The sequence below is a fragment of the Antennarius striatus genome, chromosome 6 (genome assembly GCF_040054535.1).
Source record: "Antennarius striatus isolate MH-2024 chromosome 6, ASM4005453v1, whole genome shotgun sequence".
Classification (NCBI taxonomy): Eukaryota; Metazoa; Chordata; class Actinopteri; order Lophiiformes; family Antennariidae; genus Antennarius; species Antennarius striatus.
Window position 1 is genome coordinate 23,594,870 of NC_090781.1, and position 22,101 is coordinate 23,616,970.

Consider the following 22,101-nt stretch of genomic DNA (forward strand, 5'->3'; position numbering starts at 1 on the left):
GCTCAGAGATGCTTAAGTTTGGTTATAGTTTAGCAAATGAATAAATGAAGAGTGGAATGCAGTGTAGATGAATTTAGATGGAAAATTAATATTTAAATAGTAATACACACATAATGTGTATAGCCTTAGTTATGTAAGATAATGTATCTTGCAGCCCTAAGTAAAAAATGGCCTCTGTGTCAAATATGGACCTTTTTTGAAGACTATGATAAATTATATTTTTTGCAACATTACAAACTCCTTATCAGTTGTAGCGTAAATCATCTTTTTATTTAAAAAGTTAAATTAATGTTGTATAATACGCATTATGTACCCTGTATTCTGTCTCTGTCATCTCATACATTATGTCATACATGAGAAACATCCAGACCGTGAATCCCATCCCATCCTCACCGGATCTGACTCTTCGAATCTTTCCCCTCGTCTTCCTCCATCCATCTACTGCTGTCCTCTTTTCTTCTCCTTTCACAGTTTATCCAAGAAGACATCTATGCACAGTGTATTCTCAGCCTGTAGGGCAGAACCAGTGATGTAAGGATGACGCGTCTATACTTCCTCTGTACAAAAATAAAACCACAAAGAATGAACACTTGGACAGTGTGATGATATAAAAAATAAAAGAATGACTTTGAATTATTATTTTGGCCCATCTGTTACATGAATCTGGATGGATTTCAGATATATACTGCACCCATCCACCAGGGAGCGATCAAGACATTTCAACTTCTGGTCATGTCTGGTCTGGTCAAAATCTTTAAAATACATTTTTAATGAAACATAGAATAAGAATACTTCGGAAGGAATACAGCAGCTGGATCTTGAACGTATGATGGAAAATGTCGCTTCATGTTTTAAAAGAAATGTTCTGAAACTTTTTCTGCATGTTTCACGCTCTTCCTACAGAAATCACCACCATGGATGTTCATAGGGGGACTTCTGACAACATCTTAGATGATGAACAGAAATAGTCTGTTTTCTTCAGAACAACAAAAAGGAATGGATTTACATGAATGAGGTTAAACTGCAGTATGGTGGAAGAAAGAGTTCATTTAATTTCTCATTGCAAACTGGACGATGTAGATCTGGAGATCCAGGACGATACTGCGTATTCACCGTATGTAGGGAACTGAAACAACGGATTATGTTTTACAAGAGAAATCTTTCATGTTAACATGCCAACACCATATTTATCAGCGTTGCTGCGTTGTTCATGCCTCACTGGACATGCATGGCTGTTGGAAGATTTCTCTCTTTCCCTATAATGATAAACTTTAAGACCCATCTCCCGTTTGCAGCTGGTGGAATTGTTAATAAAAGTGTTGAGTTATGTTCTAGATTTCATTCTTACCTCAATTTGTTTTTTCTTTTTGTACATTTAGGTAGTATTTAAGGAATTCCTCTTTGTTTCAGTCATGCTATGAATTATACCTTCAAATTAGATTTTGCTAAGGTGGATATTTCCACTATACTACATCGAGTCTGCTGTTCTATAAATTCATTAAATTTTCATTAAGTATGAGTTGTTTGTTATTGAATGATGGCCACTTTCAACAGACTGCAGCATTATTTTAAAACGTTGTGTCAGAGGTCAAAGCAGCTGTATTTGGGAACTGTAAAATAAATGCTCATGCTACTGTAGAACATAAAGATTTTTTGTCACACACATTCATGTCATCACATGGATGAATTGATGAGTTCAGAGATGTTAGTCTTTGATTTCTGTGAAATAATATCAATCAGGCTTCCTCTGATGTAATACTGTCCCGTTTTGGCTAAACTGAGTGAAGCTCCATCAGACTCATGAAGAACAACAGAAAAGTGATATTATAATAATAATACCCAAGACACTCAACAGAAGATTACTATCGCTGATAATCTTAATAACGGTGTGTGTCGACCTCCTACCTGTGTGTTCCTGGGCTGTCTGCTGCACTGGAGGTGGGCGTGGCAGAAGGTCGTCAGTGGGACAACACCTGTGTTCATCAGCAGCATTGATAACACCTGGTAACCCCTGGTAACCTGGTAACCCCTGGCAACCCGGTAACAACTGGGCCCTGAGTTCCAGACTGATTCCACACGACATTATTAGCTTAATCCTCCTTTCGTACTTGTATTAATAAATAAATTGTTAAATTGAAAATGTTGTGTGCGTTTCTCTTTTTTTGTCATGACCCTGCAGCCTGGTTTGTTGTGATAAGTCATCAATTATTCATAGTGTCTATATTTGCACATTTTTACAAAATGGAAAAGGCCAGGGATGTATCTGTAAAATTTAATTTCCCTGTCAGTCAGTCTGTGTCTGTAGTTCAGGTCTCATTTGACTGAAGACTCCTCAGCAGGTTGGAACATGTAGCTGTTTGGCCAACGACTGTTTCAATGTATAAATTAATGAGTAACATTAGTCAGTGTCTTCTGGGAGATATCCCTATTTATATATGTAATAGATATCCTGTAACCTTCCTTGAGGAATGGGTCATACTTTGTACACAATCCAATCTTCACAATGAATGTCACTGAAAATCATCAGTGGAAAACACTGAAGGTATTGTATTTGTCTTAAAGGATATAAAAGCATAGAAGAGTCTCATGTAGTGGCTGCAATAAAAAATAAAAAAAAGTCACCGTTAGACAAATACAAGGACGAACAAAGCAGCCGGCGTAAGAACTAGACTGTTTGGGTAAAAGGATTCGACATTTTCCTACTCCTCAGCCTTCAGAGCAGGACTGTCTGACCCACCAGACAAATAGACATAAACAAGATCATATTTACAGCTCTGGCTACCATAGATATGGCACATAAGATAATTCTCTTCCAAATGTTGAACATGTTAGGAATCCTAGCAACACCTTTATTCCTGAATAAAATTTGATCAGTGAACTGGCTTCCATCCCAGTTCTTTCAACTGAAAAACAAAAGCTATTAATACCAGATCTGATCCGGAAGGCATCATCACACCAGCTAGACCATAAATTCATCCACCATGTATTGACTCAGCACTGATTGGTGACTCATGTAGTAGTGAACAATCATGTGGATGTAAGGAATTAAAACAAAAGATTGAGAGCCAGCAGACCTTTATGGGATGGCTCAGTGTGTGTGTGTGTGTGTGTGTTTTCCAGTAAAGAATGACTCAGTCATTCTAATCAGTTTGAAGAAATTCTTTTATGTCTAATGTGGCACAAATCTAGACTTTGTGCATATGATCCTCACAGAAGCATAAAAGTAAAGTAAATTTTAATTAGACTATATATTCCAACCTTCCCATGCTAATCTGTGAGGAATCCTGCAGTTGCATGACATGATAAAGTACCTCTTGACATACATAATGTGAGGAATGTAAAAGTTGCCCCATGGGAACCAGTCTCGGACTTTAAAGGAGGCACTAATAGAATAATAATTAAATACAGATGGTGGTAGGATGGTTACACACTCTCACACATGACAAATACTACATACACACTCACAATATGCATCAATTTAGTTTAAGATACATACTGTATAATAAACTGTGACACTCTAACCCTCACCTATCAAGTTAATCAGGTTTAGTGTCCTCCCTCTTTACTGCTCCGTTTTGTTCTCCATAATTCTTTAGCATGCAAACACACAAGTTTATCAGGTAGTCACTAATTGTGTATATCTGCTTTTTAGTGCCGCTTTCAAGAGCTTTTTGCTGATGACCGCTGCAGTGGAAAATATGACCTAGCAGGAGCAATGAAAGTAAAGCAATACAGTAAAATACTGAGCCAAACAAAAGCAATTAGCCAAGAGAGGTTTAATGCTTAATATAGCTGAAAGGAACCGCAGACCTGGGCGATGCTTTCATAAATATAAATGACTTATTTTAACTGCTTTAAGAAGTTGTGAGAAATGGACTATGTGCAGCTACAAATCATTTAAATGACAGTTTTACATAAACTACAGATGTCTGTTCACCAGTCACACACAGATTGATGAACACACACACACACACACACACACACACACACACACACACACACACACACACACACACACGACCTGGGATTCTGTTGTAAAAGCTTCAAAGAGGGACTCGTCATTCCACTCATCAGCCACTGACCCCCCCACCCTGGGAGTTTGCCAGAAGCCCTTGAGCTACCTCTTTTCCCAGAGTTGAGTGGTCGAACACCTTCCGGAACGTGGCAGAGAAATTCAACTGTCAATGGCTGCATGGAATTATTATGTAAAATTGTCATCAGAACATTTTGTTAAAATAATGTTGCGGTTCCTTTCGTCCTGAGATGACACTGCTGAGATCCCAATGAGATATGAAGCTGTCAGACCACTGGGCTCCATGACCTCACTCGATGTAATGATGGTTCATTTGGACGAGGCTGAGGTCCATCCGTGTAAATGCAGGACAGACTTTACAGTAAACCAGTTTGTTCATCACACGTCACACAGCAGACTCACTCACAAGCGGTAATAAAATGCATCTTGCTTTGAGTGCTCTCACGTCTCTCACACACACACACACACACACACACACACACACACACACACCACTATGAGAGTCTGTCTGGAAATGGTAGAAAACAAAGAGGAGGTCTGGGAATGCTGACGAGGGGGAGAGGGGTGGAAAATTGCAACTTCAGGGCAAACTGGACCGCATGCTATGAGAAGGAATGCATGTGTCTTTGTAGGAGAGTGGAAGAGCAAATGAAAAGAAGACAGGAGGAGGAGGAGGAGGAGGAGGAAAGAAGCGACGAGGGAGGGATCTGAGCCGGGGCTGCAGCGTGGCGCTGCGTCTGAATGAAAGACCCTGTCTCTCCCTCTCTGTCCTGCTGCCTGAATGCACGCCTCACGTCTGCTGCAGCGAATGAACACATGTCCAGAGCAAACAAGACCAGCCTCTCCAAGCGCCTCTAAGCCGGACGTAAATATTTTGCAGAAACTTCAGCTGTTTGGTGTGACTTTGAATGTTCAAATGCTTTTTAAAAAAAAAAAAATCTTCTATGAAGATGGAGCATGTATGGAGCATTTGTAGGAGCATGACAGCTTTTTTCGGAGGAGCCAGAAAATATTCTTTTTTTTCCTGTTACTGAAGGATTTAGCAGCTTCATCTCTTGAGAGAGTTTCTGCTGTCTTTGGGAGATTTCTGTGAAAACTGAGGACTGAATCTGTCCACACATCTAGAGGACTTTGGAGGACATCAGCTCCTCACACCACCTTGACATCTCCTCACCATCAAGAGGATTCACTGGATCTGAATCAGTTTGACCTTATTTTGACCTCTTTTCACAGAGGGTAATCCTGTGCGTTTTGTCGGCCTCCGGCCAACTGACAGGCAGGTGTGATGCTGCGTCAGTGTGTTTGAAACACACAGTCACACATCTACACACACATGGTTGCCTGAAACAGCAAAATTTCTCCCACGACAAACCAGGACTTTAAATGAAGACTCACAATGACTTTGAATTTCACACCTGTGCTTGATGGATACCATTAGAGATGTTACATGTACATTTTATTAATTATAGTGACATATCAGGTACGATCTGCTTTCTGCTTGATTTTCTGCGGTTCAAGAACCAAACTATCCTGAACTGAAAGGCTGCATCTTCCACACCATGACCCCACAGACCAGTGACCTGCATCGTGCCCTCCACTCTGGCCTCCTTCTCCCCATATTTCTGTTGCTCCTCCAGGCCTGGCAGGGGTGCTGTCACCCCCAATGTCTGGACTACAAGCCCCCATTTGAGCCTCAGCAGCCACTGACATTCTGTAAAGAATATTCAAAGTTTGGATGCTGCAATCTGGACAAAGATGAGGAGATAGCGGTCCGGTTTTACGGCATCATGAACAACTTTGACCATTCGGGTTATGTCACCTGTGGCAAGTACATACGCAGCATTCTGTGCCAGGTAAGAGAAACACTTCAATATTCTAATCATCATTACAGGCATTCAGTATCTGTTATTCATCTGATTTGGATGTGATTTGCACTGGACACACACATCTTGAAACACACCGTTTTCACCTGTAGTTTTTGTTGTTGGCCTCATATGCAAAGTGTCAAAAAGTCCATCTGCTGATGTTTGCAGTCCCACTTTAAAAACGTGTTCTTGTTGTCCGATGTCGGGCCAAGACGAGAGCAGCGTGAATATTTTGAGAAGTTTATTTTAACTCAAGAGCATTTATTCCACTTGTTTGTTTTTAATCTAATAATAGGACCATTTACTGAAGTGTGTACTTCAGTTGATGCTTTATAACCACACCAGACTGTCGGAAAATACACACATCCTCATCTCTCTAGAGGAGACTGTGGAGCTGTTTATCACTGAGAACCTGTTCTCCAAAAAAACAAACAAAAAGCAAACACCATCCAACTACAACTCAGTTGGCTTGGAGAGCTAAAGTACATCCTTACTAATGTCCATGTGTTCATGGGTTCACTTGTATGTGGGCGTCATTAAACAAGACAGAAAAGGAAACGTAATAAATTACAATTTATAACTCTTGCTATAAATCAACTAATGGGATCAATGCAACCAAATCCTTTGTAAGTTCATTTCACGACATAATGGTACTGGTGATAATAAATCAATCCAAACGACTGTGGTCAAACAATGATTTGGCTCGCATTCCCTCATGTAATCCACAAAAACTAAACTCTTCAAGATTGCATGAAAACTTTGTTTATGCTCCTCTCATGTGAGACACAGGAGTAACTAAACTGGACACCAGAAGTGAAATGAATGTGTTGGAAAACATTTAGTACAATTTAAAAGCGTGCTGGTTTCCTTCATGGTAATCACATTTTGGAGTTGTGGGTGGGAAAATTAATTAAAGTCTATGAAAGACTCAGAGAACAGACAAATGAGTGTGTAATGTAAAATTGTGCAAGACACCACACATCCACAAACATAATTAAACTCCTACAAATGTTTTCTCGCAAAAGCGGTGACTCACGGCATTAAACCGACAGAAACCATAAATACTGAGATTATTTCCTCATTATCGAAGTTACATTCAGAAACACAGCAATCCATTTGGTGATTGCAGTCTGTGGTAATGCCTGGGAATAATATTTAATCTACATCAAATCTATTTCAGTATGATTTAGCTATGCTTTGGCTTCCTTTCTGGGCTTGCTAACCTTATACAGATCCCAGGACTGAGCTCCCACCTCTCTTTTACTGGCAGAATGAGCTTTGAAGCCAGTTCCACCCACTGATTGCATAATTGTGTGCTGACTTGCAGCTCAGTCTCGAACTGTGTTGAGGTATTACGTATAAAATGAATCATAATTGCTGCATAAATTTATATGGGCATATTTAATCTCTTGAAAATGTCATTCAAAAAAAAAAAAAAGTGAAACGTAGAAACTGGCCATGAAATAATATTTTAAATTTTTCTGCAGCAGTTTATTACATCACAGACTATGATAAGACATGACAAAGCCTCTGACTGCTAAAAATATGATATGCTATCATTGTGGTATTTATTGTGGCTCTTTCCAGGCGGTGCAGGCCAGGTCTTGAATATAATGACAGTGCTGGAACGTGCTTGTGACTGAACAGTGGTTGTAGTTTAAGTATGGTGCAGGAGAGTTCAGCACAATTTGTGATACTCAGAGACGGCTGTGTTTTTTACATGCTAACCTATTTGTAGCACTTATGCTCCTTTAGGGAAACTGTTTTTAATGTGTCTTAAATGAGCATATTGATCTAAAAAAAATTCTTATATTTCAAATTCGGCTGCTTTTTTATTATTATTAGATTTTAAAAAAAAATCATCTCTGCAGCAATGAAGCTGTGGTTACTGGTTTGAGGAAGTTGTTTCAGAGGTGGTCAAGTTACCCCACGGCCAGAGCACTTACCCCTGGGTAAACCCAGCAAACTGAGGCCCTCTGTTCCAGCGGCGCTGCAGGAGCTTCCTGACACTAATATCAATGAGATGGAGACGAGAGAGAGAGAGAGAGAGACAAAAAGGGAAATGAGAAGATGTGTGTGTGGATGTGCATGTGTGTGTGTGTGTGTGTGTGTGTGTGTGTTTCAGGGAAGACAAGAGGGAGATTGCCATCATCCCTGAGCTTAACTGACCAAATAAACAACCATTTCCTCCCCTGGCCAGGGGTTCAGGATATATCATGTTCCTGCCACAGAGAAGGCCCAGGAGAGGAAGACAAAGATATAATGAAGCAAAGATGAAACAGAAATAACCTCACGCAAACATACTGAGATGAATATTCAAGGGATCTTCAGTTCAGAAGTTCAGTTTTGAGTGTAGCTGTTTTGAATGTGAGTTTGCTGTGTTTGTGCAGTCTTTCCTTCCTCTGCTTTTTTTTAATAGCAACATTTAATAATTAAAATAACACAAATCAAGGAGGCCACTTCAGAAAAACTTTAGAAAAACCAAAATATTTGCCTCTGTTGCTGCATTTTTAATAAGCACCTTTCACTGTGTCTGCATGCTCAGTTTAAAAGCAGGTGGAGCAGAAAGACGCCCACATTTCCAAGCAGACCATAAATGCACCACGCCACATCAAATATTCACATCACTTTTCAAATTGTCTTCTTTTTATCTCCTTTTTAACAGCACTCCCTCTTTCCAGTCCACAAATTGAATCTGTGCGATCACTCTTGGAGCTTTCAGTGCAATATGAGCGATCAGACAACAGACGACTAAAAAAAGGGATTTATATTCCTGCTCAAATTTGAATTTCAGTCTGTTTCAAACTGTGCAGCCTAAACACCAAATTATAGCAATTTGAAGTGGGTGCATTGTTAGGGAGCAGCTGTTAGTAGTTTTGAGCATTTATCCTACCCTATGATAGTAAGAGCCAAAATAAGACTTTCTGAACAAAGGCTGCTTTTCTCTTATTTCAGTGGGTCAATTAAGAGAATTAAGAAGCAAAGATGGTAAACCAAAGAAAGCTAAAGCAGTGTTTCACATCCTGTCAGCCGTGCCATGTGTTTGAATGTCAAGTCATCCCAGTCTGGGGAGCTGAGGAGGATGGGAAAGAGGCAGACGCGAAGCATCTGGTCCACAATCCTCACTCTACGCTCAGTTCGTATAGCACCATCGTTGGAAATAGAAAATTATAATAGTGTTTGAAACCATCAGGTTTTGACAAGAAAAATCTGTTGCAAGCTATGTCAATTTGAAATTTTTATTTCAAATGTGTAACCTTCTTTGATCTACGCCAGCTGCAGCTGTGCTGGCAGCGGTAAGCTTTGAGCTTCGCAGCGCACAGGAAGTCCAGGGGTCACCGACCCAGTCAAGCTGTGCAAAAATAGTCTTCAACGCATGAGGGACACGTGTAAAAACTTAGACATGAGGAATATAGTGATCAGATCGTTTTGTTTGATAGAATTTTAATTAATACTATGGTTTTGACAACATCGGAATATTTGCTTCAACAGTCTTGACAAGGTCACACGATTTTAGAATGTTAGCGCTTCTCGGACACTTTTTAATCTGTTCTGCTGTTTACCAGCAAGATTTCACAAATTAAATATTCTGTAATAATAACAAAATTATATCATTCACATGCTTTTTTAAATACATGTAACTCAAATTCATTTATCAGCATGACAGTAAGATAAGCACCTTTTGTCCATAGTGATATTTTTATAAATAGACACTAGATTTAGACTAAGAGTTATCTGGCCTTATAATAATACAATAAAAGCATACCTCTGGCTTCTACTAACTTAACTCTTTTTTTTTTGCTTTAATTTGCTTTGTTTTTCTTGTTTTTTGTTTTTTTGCACAAATGAAATACTTTCCGTCCACTACCAAGGGAATGCATGTCAAATGGTATATCATTATCGCCTCTTTAGGCACAAAAGACGTGACAATGCTGACGTTAATTGCCAGCCTGCGATTGTATTTTTGCGTTGCCGAACATTTAAAGCGTAAAGAAGCGATGTTTGGGCTGTGTTTTCCTGGTGATCATCATTTAGGGTGATCTGGCACAGAGCAAAAGAGCACCAGTTAACCACACGATGGTTTGGATGTCGTCACTTCATGTGCCTTGAGCTCACCATTCTGGGTGTGGACGGTGTGGTTGTGACTTAATAACTAACTGGACCTTCGTAGGATCCATTTATATCGGGCTGCACACAGACATCCTCTATATAACCCGGGGCCTGAGAAGACCGGGGCACTGAGCAGCTGTGGTGGGAAAGGTATACAAATCCTATCCTCACTGTGACCCATACATCCACTCAGATAAAAGTAAAGCTATGAAAGAAGGTTGGGTATAAATATAAACAAATGGAAGCCTAAAACACCTAAAGACACAAAGCCTTCATCATCTTTCCCTTTGCAGGAGTGTTCTCCATACTCAGCCCACCTGTACGACGCTGAAGATGCTAACACGCCCATGCGAATACTGCCTGGACTGTGCGGCGATTACTGCTCCGCATACTGGAACCAGTGTCGGTACACACTCAGTCTCCTCTTGGAGGATCTGGGGGGCCCTCAGCGGTTTGCCAACCTGACTGCAACGATAGAAGAAGATCGCAGGAAGTTCTGTGACTTTCTGGAGCTGAAGGACGAAGAGTACTGCTATCCTAATGTAGTTTCAAATGCAGGTATGCTAAAAAGTGGTTGCAATGCTTCTCAAAGTTAAGGGTCACTTGATTTGACCCCCTGGTTTCCCATTTTTTTGTCATCATCTTGTTCCTCAGAGCTGAATGCCAATCTGGGCTTTGTCAGCGAGGATCCCACCGGATGTCTGGAGTTGTGTTTGCAGGAGGTTGCAAATGGACTCCGTAACCCTGTGGCCATGATCCACGCAGATGATGGAACGCATCGATTCTTTGTGGCGGAGCAGCTCGGTTATGTCTGGGTGTATCTGGCCAACGGCTCGCGGATTGACCGACCTTTCCTGAACCTCACTCACGCTGTCCTCACGTCACCGTGGGCTGGAGACGAGAGGGGGTTCCTCTGCCTGGGCCTTCACCCCAGGTTATTCGCTTTCTCAAAAAGAAGTATCTTAAGTGACCTTTATGGTGTGTTATCCACAGTTTATTGAGATGATACGTGAAGTATGACTTCCTCTATGCCTCTTTTGTCTTCAGGTTCACCACAGTGAGAAAAGCTTATGTATATTACTCTGTTTCTGTAAAGAGGGAGGAGAGAATCCGAATCAGTGAGTTTACATTGTCACCTTATGATGACAACCAAGTGGACCATTCGTCTGAGAGGTAAGGGTCACGTTCACAGTCTGGGGGATACAAGCCCTACCTGCTTCAATGCCTGATGTCTACATCCGTCTGCCTGCTGCTCATTTTTCAGAACTATTCTTGAAGTGGTCGAACCGGCATCCAATCACAACGGAGGACAGCTGCTGTTTGGTCACGACGGGTATCTGTATATTTTCATTGGGGACGGAGGACGAGCCGGAGATCCATTTGGAAAGTTTGGCAACTCACAGAACAAGTGAGCGTAATTTAGCAGAGCTGTGTGTTTAGGGAAGAAGGAGGGATAAAATGACTTCAATATAACTTGAAACTTGAATAAATTCCTTAACAATCAAACAAAATATGTTTTCACGCTACAGCATTCAGCACATTTATGACATTTTGGGAAAGGATTGTTTAGGAACATCTCTCAGCTCCAGTCTTACATGCAATTTAAGTTTATGCAAAATAAAGATCACCATATTCTTGTTGATTGTTTAAATGTTTAAACATGTTGAAACTAGCAAGGAGCTCATCTTGTAGCAAAGGTTTAGATCTGAAAAAAGTTCCTGTAGAAATCAAACTCCACTTAAATGAAGTCTAATGAGAAGGATCAAAATTACGGCCTCCAGACTTTGTCAGTACTTACTATAAATTATATCATTTTGAAGATTACTACCTAAGTAAATAGAGGATCTTCCTCGCTGTTGAAAGTGTTAATTTACTTTAAATTCCTTTATGGGAAGTAAATAGTAATTTCTTGCACATATTATTATGAATATAATTCATTATTAAATGCCAGACTACAACCAGTACCCATACTTTTAGTCTCAAATAATCAAATTACTGCATAGAGATCTCAGCCATGCCTCCTTTGTGATGAAGACTGCTTGGACAGATGGAGCATGACTGAACTTTTTAGATTAAAAGAATAAAATAGCAATGGTGGGAAAATAAATATAGAATATCAACAAAGAAGAAGAAACAGGTTGTGTTTATGCCGAGGGCAGCACGCAAATAGTTTATAAAAGGCACTGCAGGGCCCGATTTCCTTGTCGCTGCATTGGTAAACATTACTCACTTCTCAAGCTCAGCATGAACAATCATTTGATTCATTCAAAGGATAGGTAGCTCCAGGCTACGCGTGCCTATGTTTGCATGTTTACATTCAATGACAGCCGATTCTCGTTTGCACGTAATGCAGTGCAAATACGTGTGATTTATTTTCTGTACAAATATGTCTGTCACTCACTGACAAACTGATTTGATCAGTCTGCTCTTGACTGAAAGCTTAAATACACCCAAAGGAAAAAATGAAAAAACAAGAAAAACTTCAGGAAAATTACAATTACTACACAATTGCAGACTCTGCTGCAAAAAAAAAAAAAAAAAAAATCAATTAAAAATAAGAAAAAAAAACTTATACATAAAACAATTGCATTCACGTATCAGCTTCACATTAAAAATAGATATATTATTTTCTTTTATGTACTATATATTTTAAGTGGGTAGAAATGGGATTAACTGCAAAATTAAAAATCCATAATTTATGCTCACCTGTTCTGATTTTTACACAAGATTACTCAGGATAACGCGCTGACCTTCTTGTGTGTGGTTTCATATAGGAACTATTTTCTAAGTTTATTTCATGGGGGTTTTGTTCCTTTTTTACCAAATTCATTTTTCTGGCTTCGAGCATCTGGAGCCATCTTGTTCCTTTTAATTGGAGGGTTTGCAGACACCTCTACAGCAGACATCTGTTAAACGCTAAAACTACCAAAATAATCTATTTCAAATAGGGGAAGGTAAAGAAAACTGTCTGTTTCAGTTTCTGCTGTGGGTCAGTAATATGGTTTCCTGAACAATTAGTGATGTTTTCTGAGATGCTGACTGTTTTCAGGTAGTTGGAGTTTAGCTTTTTCTAAAGTTTTTTGTTGACATGGAGTAGCTGTTCTGGGAATGAGGGAGGCTAGGTCATGCCAAGTCTAATATTGACACTGCACATTGTGGACCATAATACGCTGGTGTGGGAGGGGGCACAGAAGCCGAATATGAGGGAGTGAGAGAGAGACAGGTGGGATTGGATGAATTGGAAGAGGGGAGAAAACAACCTGAACAGAAGGAGAACAAAACTGGAAATGTAATAAGAGTGGAGCTTAAGACTGGAAAACGATGGGGAAGTAATGAGAAAAGAAGACAAAGATTTTGGGAGATTACAGCTTTGACATACGGAAGGCAGGGTCAGAACAGTCAGGAACCAAAGACAGGATATTAAATGGGAAGGAGGACATGAGCTATGAGGAATGGGGAGGAATGATGAGGAAATATCTGCAAAGGATTTCAGGTCCGAGAAGTTTCTACAGGTAAAAATAAACATGTAAGGAAAAAGGAAGATTTAATGCAGATGAACAGAAAACTAAAGCGATGGTGTTTTGGATCTTTGTGGATGAATAGAATCTCTCTCACTCTCGCATTTCTTTCTGGGTTGGATAGGTCAACGCTCCTGGGGAAGGTGCTGCGTGTTGATATCGAGAACAACGACGATGGCGCTCCGTACAGTATTCCCTCAGACAACCCCTTCTTATTGGAGAAGGAAACACGACCTGGTACATCCGTTAAGATTATGATGAATGACACAATCATGGAAATGATCAATTCTTCTTGTCCTCATGTGGCCGTAGGGAGACTGTCTCCTTTTACTGAGGAAATAAATGGCCTTCTGAAGCACTGACATCTTGAACCCATTACTTATGCACACTTCATCCCTCATATATATGCTTCGGTATTAGTTTACAGTCTGAAAAGGGACATATCATTTTCTTTTTGCATGCATGTCTTTGCAGAGATTTATGCCTATGGAGTTCGCAACATGTGGCGTTGCTCCATTGACCGAGGCGACCCCGTCACCGGCCGAGGCCGAGGGAGGCTGTTTTGTGGCGATGTAGGCCAAAACAAATTTGAGGAAGTGGACATCATTTTGAAAGGTATCCTCTTTGTTTGACTTTTATTGTACTTCTTTGCCTTACACTGACATCATTATAGATTTTGAGAATTGTCTACGCGTCAATTTGTTGTAATAAAAAGCAAAAATCTTTTGGAATAAACATCCAGTTACAGCTGCTGGTGGATTTTAGCTTCTCTTTCAAACAATAGTTAATTGAATCCAAATGTTTTGATCCAGTGTATTTACTGCATAATGAAAAAAATTCCAGAAAGAATTGTTTGATAAAAGTTGAACTAGCTTTATCAATTCATATTTAAAGGAGGCAACTATGGATGGAGAGCCAAAGAAGGCTTCAGCTGCTATGATCGGAAACTCTGTCAAAACTCTTCACTGGGTGAGTCTTATTCACAATAAGTTATATTTTGTAATAAATTCATGATTGCATTCCCATAACCATTCTAATTCTTTATTGTTACAGTTCTTTAACCTTTCATGGTGATAAACAGTGTAACCTGGTGTGTGTGTTTATCTGTAGATGACATTCTACCTATATTTGCCTACCCCCACAAGTTGGGGAGGTCGGTGACGGGAGGCTACATCTACAGAGGCTGTCAGATGCCCAATCTCAATGGACTCTACATCTTTGGGGACTTCATGAGTGGGTGTGTTCAGTATTTCTGATTTAGTCTAAAATCGACATTTCTCATTTACTATTTGCAAAGATCAACTTAGAGGTTCTTGTAATCAAAAACTACATAAATATGTTTTTGTATTTATGGAGATAGTATGTTCCCTTTATGTTTTAGACGTCTGATGTCCCTTAAAGAGAACGTCACTACTGGTGAATGGAAATACACTGAGATCTGCATGGGGAGAGACCGGACCTGCAGATTCCCCAAACTCATCAACAGTTACTACAAATATATTATCTCGTTTGCTGAGGATGAAGCGGGTAAGAAATGTGTGTGTGTGTGTGTGTGTGTGTGTGTGTGTGTGTGTGTGTGTGTGTGTGTGTGTGTGTGTGTGTGTGTGTTTGCATGGTTGATAATCAAGCATTTAATGTGGTATAAAGAGGACAGCTCTTGTGAACAACCCAAGAAACAACCCACAAATAATGATGTGAAGTCACAGTTCAGATGGGAATAACATAAACGTATCCAATGTTTGCAAAGGGTGTGTTTCCTTGAAGTGTCTTCTGTCACTTGAGGAGTTGTTGATAATATTACATTTCCACTAAAACACTCTTCTTTCTGAGAGCCGGGATTGACTTTAAATCTGGTCTGAATTTTCTCCTGACAGAGTTGCAAACATTCTTACTAGTCTTGAATAATCTCTTAACTCCCTCTGAAAGTGTCTCTGAGGAGATTAAGTCGAAAAGTTCAAGCAAAGTCCATCTCCTCTCCTCCTCCTTCAGTCCACTCATCTGTTTCTTGCTTTCCTACATTTCTAAAAACTGCGTAATCTCTTCTTTCTTGCCTAACTTATCTGTTTCGAGTCATTTATGAGTTTTACTCTCCAAATGTCTCTGCCTGCCTCACTCTCTTTCTACTTTATCCATCCATTCCAGGTGAACTGTATTTCTTAGCCACAGGAGCCCCCAGTGCCAAAGCCAGAGCGGGGGTCATCTATAAGATCATCGACCCTTCCAGGTAGTATAACCACTACTGCTCATCATTACAGCTATGAATAAGATTCGTCTACAGCGGTGTAAGGGGACTGGATTTAGGTATTCATTTTATTTGACTGGGTTCAAAGTGAAAGACTAAGGATTATGACAAGTGATGAGGGCATTAGCAATCTGGACTGATCTTAATAATGCATATTATTACTCAAGAATTACTAGTTAAGAACTCCTCATACCAGCTAAGCTCATGGTGAGTAAAGGAAAGAATTCTGTTTGTTTTCTGATGGAAGAACTGGGAGAAATTTACTCTGAAACCTATTTTAAAAAATATTTTAACCTGGATATACAGATGACAAATATTAAATTTTTAGAGAACAATTACTGAGATCAATAATGAGAGATATATTGAAGATGATGAGATAACAATACCTTAAGAAGTTTGTCTATCTACTACCCAATTTACTCTGATTTTGGCATGAAATAAAAGTTTTGAATTAACTGAAAATGAGTTAAACAACCGAAGACTTGATGAATTTTCTCTCTCCATTCCACGCAGGCGAGCGCCGCCAGGTAAATGCAACGTTAAACCTTCACCCATTAAAATCAAGGGAAAACTGATTCACTTTCACCCCAATGAAGGTAAGGGAAACCTTCAAGTCCCCTTTGTTGGATTGTCAAAATCATGTCAATGCACATGAGTATAAATGACAGACACACCCATCAAGGCCTGAACAGTATTTTGTTATATCCTATTTATCTTTTTCTCTCTGTTCACAGAATTTGTGATCAACAAGAAACCGACAACAACACCTGTGCCAACAACAACCACACGAAAAACAACAACCACAACGAAAACACCTCCACGAAGAAAGAAGCCCATCGTGATCATAAAACCACCAATGCCCACCAGAAGACCCTTAAGAAGAACAGCAACGACAAGACAAACAACAGCGGCGAGGAAAACACCGCCGACATCTATGAAAGCGACAACCTCATCAGCAACATTTCAACCGTCAACCGTACCCACGACTGTCCGGACGCCGACAGCTACTGCCACAACCACACCCACTGGTAGGCCTACTGGTGCACCTACTTACCAAACCAGTTCCACTGATTACCCACCCACTGGGGCCACTATTCACTCAACCACTAAGTCGACCGCTAGGACTAACATTAAACCCACCGGCGAAGCTGTGATGCGAGGAGAAGCCACCGGCGTCCAATCAGGTGGTTTGCTTCTCTACGCTCCATTACTGCTTTGCATTTTAACAAGCTTACAGCTGAATTAACATGTCAGGCTTATTTATAGCTGAAAGTTTTCATGCAATTTATTCCCTTGTGATAACTTTTTTGTCATAAAAATCATCCCACGTTTACATGAGAATTTTAAATGACGTTGAACAGACTTCTTGTAGAGGTCTTTGGTGCGACAGCTGTCAGGAACAGACTGTCTGGTCTCAAATAATGAACACCATACAAAATATTTAATTTAATTTAAGAAAACAGAACCCTGAGGGTAGTGATTTAAATTAATCTATTTAATAGTTTGGCAGCTAAGTCACTTTTATGTAAATGCAGCCTGGGAGATAAAGTACCTTGTTCTCAGGTATTTCAGGGATTGCTTTCTTGCTGGAAATAAAACTTTACATTATTTTTAAACTTTGGGTTTTTTTTGCCATACAGCAATTAAATGTCACAATAAATATGTTAAATGTTTTACTATTCATTGGGACAACTGAACCTTTCAGTTTTTTGCTGTTTTACATTGCAGTTATGGCACACAAACAGTCCATCTCAATAAGGATGTATTTATGTATTTATAAATACTCATTTTTTACCATTCTTGGAAATCCTTGAATCAAAATGCATCCAAACAATTTCTTCTCATCTGCATTTCTTTTTTTTACTCACTTCTTAGTAGTCTTTCCACATAATTTGCAATATCTATGCACTGGAAGAGTAGAAGAACAGTCATGTAATCCATCAGTTTAAGGTGTTGAACGTAATAGAGTAGTGTTCCTGTACTTTTGCTCATGTGTCGCTGACAGGCTGCCTGTGGAGAGGATGAGCTGTGTCACAATCCGATTACAAACTCAAACGCAGGGCAATTTTCTCTTTGGTATTCAGTCCCAAACTTTCAAGTCTATGCAGGATAAACGGTGCTTATTTATGTGTTGGGTATTTGCACTAATTTAAGTTAAATCAGGTGCTTTGGCATTATTAAATAAATGGTTCTGCATACGCCTCAGTTTGGACATTCCTCCTTTGTGTGTCTGTGTTTAAGTCTTTGTCTTTAATGGCTTTACTTTATACCTGCACTTTGAAAAATTAGCTCAAATGAGCAATATTGGTAATTTTGAGCCATTTTGAGAAGAGATGTTCATGTTTTGGCACAGATGAGAAGATCAATATCATTTAAAAGATTTTCTTCTAAGTATGAGGCAACGGCTAACAGCCAGCTCTGTCCAAACTAAAAGAAATTCAGCTAAACAACAATAAAAGTCACTAACTAACTAACTAACCAGCACAATTTGTGTTTATTTTGAAGAAAAAACAAAGTAAACACTTGTGGCACGACACAGCTACATTTTTTGGTTTTAATGCACGAGAACCAAGCAAGTGCATCCTGTTATCTTTAGATAGTCATATATGGGTTCATGTTAACATTCAAAAAAGTGAACACACACATTAACCGACAATATCAAAAAAACAAAACAATAATTCTTAACTCGTTTGCTCAACCACATCAAATAAGAGGGTGATTCTGTCTCTCCCTCAGGTTATCGCACAACCATCATGACTGCAGCCTTCTCTAGGATTGCTCAAACCCCAATCGTCACCACACCTCCAACCAGGACACATGGGAGAACCCCTCATTATCCTCCTCGTACCGCTTCCCCACCTTTAAGTTCCCCCTCACCTTCCCCATCTCCGTCCAAACCATCCAGGATGGTTCTGACATCTGCACACCCAGAGCCCCCTGGAGCATCCGTCACACCACTGCCGCCACATTGGAGGCAGAAGACGACGTCTTCCGTGTTCACGTCCCAGAATCCAACGATCAACATCACGCTACTTAAGATACAGGAGGACAAAGTGCGGCTTGGAGAGAAACAGGAAATGGGTGGTGAGGCTAACCAGGTCTATAAGAGGCCCCGAGGAAGAGGTAACGGTCATAGAAGAGGGAAAAAGCTGCGGGCTGGCTCAGTGCGACTTATAAGCGCCGATGGCCTATCAGATCGAGGAAGAGTAGAGATCTTTATCCGCGGCCAGTGGGGGACGGTGTGCGATGACCTTTTCACCACCAAAGCGGGTTCCGTGGTGTGTCGACAGCTCGGCTTCAAGACGGCGCTGGCGGTGATGAAGAGAGCCGTGCTCGGGGAGGCCGACAGCGCCGTCCGGATCCTGCTGGATGACGTGGAGTGTGAGGGCGATGAGAGGTCGCTGCTGGAGTGCAAGAGATCCAGAGTGGGCAAACATAACTGCTCACATGAGGAAGACGTTGGGGTGATCTGTGGTTAGTTAGCACACAGGGAAAGAAGAGGAGAGAATAGGAAGCAAAGGAGGACCGGAGGAGGCAGTGGGGTGATATTTGTAAGAGGAAGTAAACACAAACAGGATGAGAAAGATATTGAGGAAGCTATAAAAACGACATTAGTCAGTTTTCCAGTTCCCTTAAAATGTATTTTTATATACAGTATATTTTACGCTATGTTTAATTTTTAATTGCAATCCAATTTAATTGCAAGTGTGAAAGGGGTGGATCTATAGTTACTTGTCACTTTCCTTAAGAAGCTGTCTCAGGTAATCCATCAAAATAGCTGAAGCAAAAGGTGACGTTAAAGAGCTAAAAAAAAAATCTTGTCCACTTTTACATCTCAGTCCAGTAAATAAGACAAGAATGTTTCTTAAATAACTAAAAAACTAACTGTGTGGTTACTGACTGAGACTCCAAATAGTTTTCTATGTCACCAAGCTTTCTGGTTCTGCGGAGCACTAACAAATTAAACAGTCTAGTAAGAGAAAGATTGTGTCAGTTGAGTAAAAGTTGTATAAGAGTTTAGCTGGTTGTGTCAAAGGTGTTTGAAACTTTAACACATTTTAACATTTTTGATATAGTCAGAAGTGGTCAGCCTTGGAATCTCACATGAAACTTGAATCTGACTCTAGCTGAGTTTACCGTTTACACGCTCACCATTTATACACAAGAAAAAGAAGATACGAGACGTGTTCTGGTGAAATCTGATGCTTTTCTACTTTGCCTTCTTGAATGTAAAAATGTACTTTTAATGAGGAAATGCTGGACATTTTGTGTGATGAATGTAATGAAATGTCTCCAGTTTTATGTGCAGTAAATAGATCTGAAGGCGCAGAGTGCCTGCGACGTGAGTAAAGTTGAACAAGCAGACTGACTTCATTGTTATGCCGTACTGTTTTCTGCATATGTGCCCTAATGTGCTGAAAAAATGATGACTCAAATTGTTTCGAGCATGCACACATGATTTGAGACGGGCGGTCTTCCATCACCAGCAAGACTGTTTCCAGCTGTTGACACAGAACACGATGTGATCAGATGGAAAGAAGAAGAAAACACTATCTCTGGGTTGGAATGCATTGTGATGAACCTCAGCGCAGTGACTCCCCGTACCTTTGAGACAAGCCTTTAAAGTGTTCAACAATATCTTCGGATCGAAAAAGACAATTTGTTGGAGGGGTGAGAAGGTTAAGCTGTCTAGCCTTCTTAAACTAAAAGCTTTCAATGTATAAACAAAAGGAAATGCAGAAAGGTTATGATGTAGTTCTAAATAAATCACAGTTCAGTGAATTGGGAGAAAAAGCACAGCATTTTTGTAAAAAATTGGCAATGTTTGAAACATGTACACAAACTGTTCTTTAGACTCCAAACGGGGAATTCCTTTTTGAATTGTTTGACCTTTCTATAAATGTAAAGTTTACATTTAAATTGCAGCAACATGAATAATATAACAAACACACTGTGGAACAAAGGCACCGGTGGGTGGTTTTTAAAAGAATATATAATATAAGCATCAGCATACAGTATGACAACTATACAGAAACAACAATCAAATCATTGCAGACTATCCTGCTGTCCTAACTACGACCACAAGGTGGAGCTAGAACTCTAAAATTTATTATAGCTGCCTTTTCAGTCTGGTGCCCTCCTGTTCGCCACATGTTGGAAAAAATACTTTTGCATTTTTAGTTGAGGTAAAGAGTGACACATGGGTGCAAATGCATGTTTACATTTTGAACATTCACCTGTATAGTATGATAGTGTGCCATCATTTATATCTGCAGAAATCCTGCAAATCAGCCTTTTATATGTCTGAGCACACTCTGTCACGCTTGAGTTACTGCATATCTGTTAGAATTATATCATACATTAAGGAGACAGATAGAAAGACAATTAAAAGGTGGGCAGAGGGAGTGGTGAACGACAGCAGCGACGTTAATCTTTGCCAGTGGACTGTTTAACATCAATTATATGCTAAGACGACGAAGATTTCTGACCTGCAGTAGAATAAAAAAAGCAATGTGTATGATTACCCACTGATCTGCAGTAACACACTTCTACAAGATCTATGGAGGAACAACAGAAGCAGAAGAAAAGAGATTTCCAATTGTTTTTCTATCATCTTTTTTTTTTTGTATACGTCATTACTCGATAAAATCTGTTCATTAAATCCCTTCAAAAAAAAGATGATGAAACAGAAGTCAGAGGGAGATGAGAGGACGAGGACTGAAGCAGAAAAACTGAATTAAGTAGCCTGCGGTCTCACAAGGGTTTTGTAAAGAAGTGCACACATGGCATGCATGCATGAGCACTCTAACACACAGATACTTCCCCCTGGTGTCCTGTCGTTAGTTCTTAAATTAGCTCTCACACCGTCTCTTCCTCCTGTCTTATTCATAGTCTCCATCTTTCTTTTCCTGGTGTTATTTTGTTCTGCTCTTCTCAGCAGCACTTCCTCACAAAAGCTGCTTTGGGTTTGTGAAATAAGAAAGGGGAAAAGATAGATCAAGGGAAACAGCAGCGATGTCTGATCAGGGAAACTTCTGAATGATCACACAGATATACGTTCCGGCTGCTCTCCTGCTTCTCCGAATGTGTTTGCAGCCAGTAATTATCTTGTTTTCTGTCAGTCTGCCTCCTACTCTGTCCAGGTAAAACAAAAGAAATCACGTCACATGAAGTCATCTTTTGGTCTCACTTTGTTTTTCTAATGTTGAAGATTCTTGAAGGGTAGAATGTGTTCTACTTCCTGTCTTTGATGTTCTTCGTTTTGTTCTGTCCACCCCCCCATTCTGTTTGCTTTGTCATACATCATTATCTGTTCTCTCTGTTCTTTGGTTT

The 22,101-nt window shown here is 39.9% G+C and overlaps 2 protein-coding genes across 6 annotated transcripts in view; one reads left to right on the forward strand and one right to left on the reverse strand.

Annotated features, from left to right (window-relative positions):
- yif1b (Yip1 interacting factor homolog B (S. cerevisiae)) overlaps positions 1 to 22,101 on the reverse strand; it is a 54,638-nt gene that overhangs the window by 22,334 nt on the left and 10,203 nt on the right. For 2 of the 4 annotated variants that reach the window (XM_068316824.1, XM_068316822.1), the window contains exons 1-2: positions 1,906 to 1,953; positions 394 to 557 (exon numbers count right to left, since the gene is read on the reverse strand). The gene's annotated coding sequence lies outside the window, so the exon portion shown is untranslated. Of the gene's footprint in view, positions 1 to 393; positions 558 to 1,905; positions 2,545 to 10,325; positions 10,474 to 22,101 lie in introns of those variants that run through there. The other 2 variants (XM_068316825.1, XM_068316826.1) reach the window with 2 other exon arrangements.
- si:ch211-136a13.1 (HHIP-like protein 1) lies at positions 4,732 to 20,137 on the forward strand. 2 transcript variants are annotated; one of them, XM_068316816.1, is made up of 14 exons: positions 4,732 to 5,886; positions 10,302 to 10,566; positions 10,663 to 10,942; positions 11,056 to 11,181; positions 11,273 to 11,416; positions 13,651 to 13,763; positions 14,001 to 14,141; positions 14,421 to 14,495; positions 14,637 to 14,763; positions 14,908 to 15,053; positions 15,669 to 15,750; positions 16,282 to 16,364; positions 16,503 to 16,952; positions 18,505 to 20,137. In XM_068316816.1, exons 1-14 carry the CDS (start codon positions 5,593 to 5,595, stop codon positions 19,245 to 19,247), a joined length of 3,069 nt encoding a protein of 1,022 aa, XP_068172917.1. In that variant the 5' UTR covers positions 4,732 to 5,592; the 3' UTR covers positions 19,248 to 20,137. The 2 variants fall into 2 exon arrangements, with proteins under 2 accessions (XP_068172917.1, XP_068172918.1); XM_068316817.1 differs by having other exon boundaries at positions 4,733 to 5,886; positions 16,503 to 16,796.

Bases quoted from the DNA above. Each gene is read 5' to 3' on its own strand.
- si:ch211-136a13.1 (XM_068316816.1), top strand. From the start codon at position 5,593: ATGACCCCACAGACCAGTGACCTGCATCGTGCCCTCCACTCTGGCCTC. The intron at 15,751-16,281 runs GTAGTATAACCA...CATTCCACGCAG, and splicing joins AAGATCATCGACCCTTCCAG to GCGAGCGCCGCCAGGTAAAT. The intron at 16,953-18,504 runs GTGGTTTGCTTC...TCTCTCCCTCAG, and splicing joins AGCCACCGGCGTCCAATCAG to GTTATCGCACAACCATCATG.